This window comes from Harmonia axyridis, chromosome 1 (assembly GCF_914767665.1).
Source record: "Harmonia axyridis chromosome 1, icHarAxyr1.1, whole genome shotgun sequence".
NCBI classification, from domain to species: domain Eukaryota; kingdom Metazoa; phylum Arthropoda; class Insecta; order Coleoptera; family Coccinellidae; genus Harmonia; species Harmonia axyridis.
In genome coordinates this window covers 55,036,342-55,043,329 of record NC_059501.1, presented here as the reverse complement: position 1 = coordinate 55,043,329, position 6,988 = coordinate 55,036,342, and the positions used below count along the sequence as shown (strand labels likewise).

Below are 6,988 nucleotides of genomic sequence, written 5' to 3'. Positions count from 1 at the left end.
GTTGGATGTTTCCGACGTTTCGGCAAGCATTCGCCTGCCGTCCTCAGGGTGGTGGTCCTGAGAAGGACCGATTGGGTGGTTCTGAGAAGAACCGTTTGCCAAACTTGGTCTGTCTGGACTTGTACGCACCATACTTTTTTCAATTTCGTATGAGGGTATCGGGGTTTGAACCTTAGTCGAATCGGTTGCAATCCTTTAACTCTCACCACTAGTCTACAGAAGCAGGTAGTAATCTATACGCATTAAGCTTAATATAAGTTACACCTGTATGCGCAGTTGGGATGCGCAGTAGTCGAATATTCGGGTTGCGCAGATGGTGTGGCAGTTATCCGTCCGAATTCCGATTCATTTTTTAACTTGGTGGTGTCGAGGTGCTTCCGACCTGGACCGGGTTCAATTTCCTCAGATCCGATCTTATGATTGGTGCCCAGACTTCCTTGATCTCCAGAGACTGCATACTTATGGGATTCGGAGTGATGGCCATGAAGGCTGCTTCTTTGAGTTTCCTCCGTTTCGATCTTTCTTCCTTTGATATTATGGAAGCTTCATCCCATTTGATCCTATGTTCCTCATCCCAAGCATGTTGGACTAGCCTGGATTTCTCTGTTTCTCCCAGTCGAGCTAGTTTTTGGTGCTCTTTGACTCTTGTGTCCAGGGGGCGTTTGGTTTCTCCAATGTAAGATCTACCGCACTCGCATGGTATTTCGTATATGCAATTTTTTGTTCTTTGATTTTCGTTGTCAGGTTTCACCTTGGTTAGGTTAGCCCTGACAGTGTTCTTAGTTTGGAATGCAGTTCTCACGCCGTATCTATTACCAATTCTTCTTAGTTTTTCTGATAACCCTCTCACATATGGGATGACCGTGGTTATCGTTTCAGTTGATTCGGTTTGTGTTTCTGGTCTAGGTTCTGTGTTATCCCTTGGTGTTCTGGCGATTTCTAGTATCCTCTTGGGGTAGCCGTTCTTCTCAAGAATTTCTGTGATCTTATCGAATTCTTCGTTCTTATCATTCAGACTGGAGCACACTTGAGTTGCTCTGTCATAGAGGCATCTGGCTACTCCCAATTTGGTGTTGAGGTTATGGTTAGATTCGAAGTGGAGATACTGACCTGTGTTCGTTGGCTTCCTGTAAATCGTGGTTCGAGGAATTCCTTCCTGTTTGTGTACGAGTACATCCAGGAATGGAAGTTGTTCATTTTCCTCAATTTCCATCGTGAATTTTATGGATTCCTCTATGTTATTGAGGTGTTCTAGGAATCCTGTGATGGTCTCTTTTCCATGCGGCCATATCACGAATGTGTCATCCACGTATCTTCGCCATAGTTTCGGTTTTAACACATATTGGTCTAATGCTCTTCCCTCGAAATCTTCCATATATATGTCTGCCAGTACCGGGGACAATGGTGAACCCATGGCCATTCCGAATTCTTGTTGGTAGAAGATGTTATCTACCTGGAAATATGTGGTCTTGATACAGACTGAGAGCATATCCATAATTGCATTTATGCTCAGTGTGGTTCGTTCAGCTAATGTTTGGTCCTCCTCGAGTTTCTTTCTCACGATCTCGAGTGTTTGATCTGTGGGAACATTTGTGAACAAGCTGGATACATCGAAGCTTACCATGGTGTCCTGGTTGAGGATTTCTTGTGTGCGCATGGTTTCTATGAAGGGTTCCGTATTTTTGACCATTGCTGTTGTGTGGCCTCTAAGTGGTGATATTATCTTGAGGAGGAACTTGGCTAAGGAGTGGCAAGGGGAATTTCTTGAGCTGACGATCGGTCTCAAGGGGATGTTCTCCTTGTGTATTTTTGGGAGACCGTATAGATGTGGAGGTTTGCTGTAGTGGGGTGTTAGTCTTGATCTTGTGTAAGGATCTGGGAATTCATCCTAGTATTTATGCAGGGTTCTGTAGACTCTGTTTTCCACTGATGAAGTGGGGTCCTTCTTCAATTTCTTATACTCTCCTGCTTCTAACACCTCTTTGATTTTTTCGTTATATTGGTCCACATCCATGATGACCGTCGCATTTCCCTTGTCTGCCGGGAGTATTTTGATGGTGGGGTCTGATTTCAATTCTTTCAGGGCTTTTTGTTCTGCCCTGTTGATATTGGATTCAGGTTGCTTGGTGGTTGAATCCAGTGCAGTTCTTATCTTCCACCTATATTCCTCAGCTTTCTCCAGGTCTTGTATCCTTTGTGCTGTTTCCTCCGCCGCCAACATCACTTCAATTTTTGGAACGTTTTTGGGTGCTATGGAGAACTTCAGACCCTTGTTGAGGAGGTATTTCTGGTCGTCACTGAGAGTCTTGCTCGACAAGTTTATCACCGTTCTTGTATGCTCTAATGGTGTGTATTTCTTGGAGTCCCTCATCAGTTTTTCCATTTTCCTCCTTTGTGTCTCTTTCTGTTGTTCATTTGTTCTCTCATAGCTCCTCTTGACCGCTTCCACGATACTTTCATAGTCCTCTGCGGTTGTTCTGCTTCGTAAGCTTGTCCTGATGTTCTCACATGTTTGGATAAGGTTAGCTTTATTGAACCGGTGGTAGTTGAGCCTTTCTCTTATGAGTGCTTGGCTTGCTCTATTGGAGATTCTATCTGCCCTTCTGCCTCTAATTGGGAGTTTGATTCTGAGACCCTTAGGAACAAGGTTTCGATCTCTGGCAAGGTGTAGAAACGTAAGGTGGTTCGTTTCTTTGGCAAGTTTGATTGAGGTTTTCTCATATTTCCTGACCTCTTGGTATAATTCGGGCCCATACCGAATTTCTAATTGTTGTCTTGATATTGATGATGGACTATATGTTAGATAGTTATTTGGGCTGTTTCCATCATCTGTGCGGTTGGATGTTTCCGACGTTTCGGCAAGCATTCGCCTGCCGTCAACTAATTTTTTGAGTTATTTGACTTTCAAATACTAAGGCCAAAATATTGATGCAAAAGTTATAAATCTAGTTGCAGTAAAGATAATTTTTATTTAATGACTAATTAAATACTTCAATATACGGAACGTGTAGCCAATCAGATCCCCTTAATGCAGGGTTGAAGTTTTAGTCATGTTTTTGGTATATAAGGCAGTAATCATTCGGTGAGGACCAATTTAATATTTTAGTGTTGAGTGTCAAACAACTATAAAATTAGCAAAAATGGCTTCCTTCGATGAATTAAGTAAACTTTCAGAAGAAAAGAGAGATTGGAATGATCTAGGTGAGATATTTATATTTTTCAACATATTATATTAATTGCAAAAGTAATTCTTCGTAGTTGAGTTTGTATTTCGAATGAGTTTTGCTTTGCCTATTATTACAGTAGATATTTTCCTAGATTCTACTGCAATTGTAAACGAAACGTAAGTTGAAAAATCGACGGGACTACTACAAAAACCCAAATTTTTCTGAAATTGTAGGGAAAATCCGAATATAATAACCGTCAGCATTATAATAATTATTTTTCGTACTATTCACAATTAATTTTCTATATTTTTTCAGTTGATGAATTTGAAGCTGTTTCAAAAGAGGAAAATGATGAAAAAGCTGAATTGGAGAAAAGAACATCGAACTCACTCGATGAAAATGGGAAAGAAGAGGACCACCGATTGATTTTGGAGATAACTGTCCGAAAATTTGATGAAAATGGTCATTATTTGGAAAAAAACTTGAGAGTTGCGGTTTTGATGGACAATTTATGGAGAAATATTTCCAGAAATGACGAATCAAATCATCAGTCACAATTGGGCTGTCACTAAAAAAAAAAAAAAATAGATACTCTGAATTGCTCCTTTTGTTCATAACGTATATGAGTAACTATGTGTCCTACGAGCTCCAGCTAAGGTCATGAGGTCGCCATAATTTTATATAAAATGTTTTATTATTACGTGTATATTATGAATGAATGAAGAATGAATAAACTATATTACATATATATTATTATTATAATAACCCTCTCAATATACTCACATGATAGGAAAAAGGTTTCAAAGAATGTAAATAATGTTAGGTATTCATAGCTGTATACGCATATCAAAAATATATCTTGAATGGTTATTTGTTGTACGATTTTATTATGTCCCGTTCCTTTTTCAGCAGGTACATATTTGAGTGATTAATTAGATGATTTTTATATAAGTTTTGGTGATCTATTCAATATTTTGATATGTTGAACAATAAAAGAACATTTTTATTGTTTTATGTAATTCGTATATTGTTATCTATTCAATTCAGAGAATTTCCAATGTGAAGATATTCAGAAATGGCACAGTTTTTGAGACAATTCAGTCACTCAAGTGAAATATTTGACACGGTACCTATGACTTCCCTTATCAGTTCATCATATATATTTTCAGTTATAAAGTTTTTAATAGAATTATCAATGAAAATGTGTTTACGCTTCCGAATAAAGAGGGCATAAATCGAATTGTCTATGAGTGCCATTTCTCCTTTTTCTCTTTCTAACCTCTAGAATATCACTAGATAATAGTGATGTTACCAATTCAATCAAACTTTTATTCGTTTTTTCGAAAGATTAAATCAATTATATTTCAACAAAATTATTCATTTAAAATTTATGAATCAATAACATGAATACAATTTTAAATAGAAAGACAAGAGCTTCCTATCGATTGCAATGATACTTTTCCATAATAAGATGTTGAATTGCTAAGTATGTTCGAGTCGGAAAAAGACAGTTCAAATAATCTTTATATATTGAATTCATTATTGTCTTATTAAAAAATTCAGAATTCCCTAAAAGAAAAACATTGACAACATCAATGCAAAATATATTTTTCAATAATTATAATTCAAGATAAAATAAGATTGTAAGTAATGAGAATTTTATTAGTTCGTTGCAATCCTGAAAGAATTCAATTTTTAAAACTACTCAGAATTATTGCTTTTTAATGACCTGAAGACTAAAGAAGGAAAAAGCAGATTGAAACTCCAATGAGTGGGGGTCTCATCATTATTTTACTCTGAAATCTTAAATTTGTTAAGGAATTATTGATAAAATTGTCCAATCACTAATCAGAGTAACCTAAGAGATAATAGTCCTGAATTGAAATTGGCACTAGACAGTTTAACCGATTTGAAAATAAAGAGCGATATAGATATCCTCGATAAATATTAAAAAAAGTAAGATATAACGTAATCAACTTTGCTCCTTTTGTTCATCACGTATATGAGTTATTATGTGTCATACGAGCTCCAGCTAAGGTCATGAGGTCGCCATAATTTTATATAAAATGTTTCATTATTATGTATATATCATGAATGAATGAATAATAAAAAATATAGGTTCTAATTTGAAAATCTTGAGTTTTGATGAATTTGAGTTGTCCAAGTTCATGATCCTCTTATAAACACCCTGTACATTTTTGGTCCAAGCGGAAAACAGTCTTATAATACTACGTATTTGCGTGAACTAAAAAAAACAAACTTTTTTCGAAAAAGGCTTTTTCTGCTGAAATATTCAAAAAGATGTGAGTCCTCATCGCCACCTTTTTTTTCATAAGAATCCCAATAACTCATGAACCGTTGAATTTTTACCCAAGGTATGGCATATTGCCAAAATTGCCATCAAAAAAGCTATCTAATGATGCAATAATATACTGGGTGTGACATTTGAAATAAGGAAGTAGTAGTCTGTTTCCGGTATAACCGGAAGTTGTAGAGATCTGAAAATATTTCAGGGAGAAAGATCATTGTCTCAAACCCCAACATGCAAATTTTCAGCTCAAAATTATGGTTAGTTTTCCAGAAACGTCTAATAGGCCATCGAGTTTGGACACCCGATATATGGTTATAATTGATTCTGATAGATGTGGCAAGCTGAAACATAAATATTAAATTCTGTTGATAATTATAACATAGGTAATGAGAAAACCATTTTCTGTTGATATTTCGACATTTCGATCTTTGGCGGAATATAACAATTATGTTAAATTATTATATTTACTTTAATATTATTTTTGTGTCTCCCGACCAAAGTACAAATTTCCGAAATTATTTTTTTCTCGCGATAATAGGGACATTCGATCTGCCAACCCAAGAAAGCGAACATACTTTCATCCTTGTTTACTTCTTGCCTTATCTCTATCAGCACTTTTTGAAGTTTTCTATGAAATTTACCTTAGAACATAGAATATAGGTACTCTAAGAAATTAACCTTCTAGCTATTCAGTGAATAGTTTTCTATTCAGTGAGTAATTGATATTTATGAATATTCGTTACTATTCATTGATGATGATTAGATAGTTGAGTAATTAATTATTTGTGAAGTTACGAATGAAAGTTTGAATGATCACTTTTCAGGAATAATTGAGAAAAGATATTGAAATTGGAGATCACATATGTTGAAATTGATAGATACAATTGAATTGTAATTATTCATTTCATAGTAGAAACTGGTATTCATCCAAAGAAACATGAATAGAATTGGGATTTTATAAATAAAAAAATATAAAAATTGAATATAAGATTCTAACATATGAATTTAGCAATAAAGAGTTCTAATAATAACAATATAAGATTCTTCATTCGAAATTTAATGCCGTCTTTTTAATCGATTGCAGAGTTTATTCATTTGAAACCTTGCTTTCATATTTCATATGCATTGTCATTTCTAGACATTACTCTATTTCATTGGTCAATTATTGTTTGATTCTGAATTGCGAAACGACGAATTTTTCTATTCTTTTTAATCTGAGGTCTAAAAATGTAAACACATCAACTGTGACTAGCATCCTCCCTTAACAGAACTAAATCAGAAAACAAAGATTTTTGAAAATTCCATATAATTGAACACGAAGTGTATTCTTGAAGGATTTAATGTTCTCAGAGTCCGCTTGGTTATTCTTTTTGTACCTGCAGAACTGTAATGGGTCTATGTAGATTGTATTGTTCAAACGAAGGTTTTACTACGTCCATTTAAGGATCTATTGTATTTTGTACGTTGTCATGTAATAAAAATAATTCCTGCATTTACCAAACGACAATTT

General features: G+C 35.3%; 1 protein-coding gene across 1 annotated transcript; it reads right to left on the bottom strand.

The window, feature by feature from the left end:
* Window positions 1-352: 352 nt before the first annotated feature.
* LOC123672141 lies at window positions 353-2,754 on the bottom strand. The gene is made up of 3 exons (XM_045606136.1): window positions 2,732-2,754; window positions 1,962-2,657; window positions 353-1,862 (listed from the first exon to the last, which is right to left on the bottom strand). Exons 1-3 carry the CDS (start codon window positions 2,752-2,754, stop codon window positions 353-355), a joined length of 2,229 nt encoding a protein of 742 aa, XP_045462092.1.
* Between the last annotated feature and the right edge of the window lie 4,234 nt (window positions 2,755-6,988).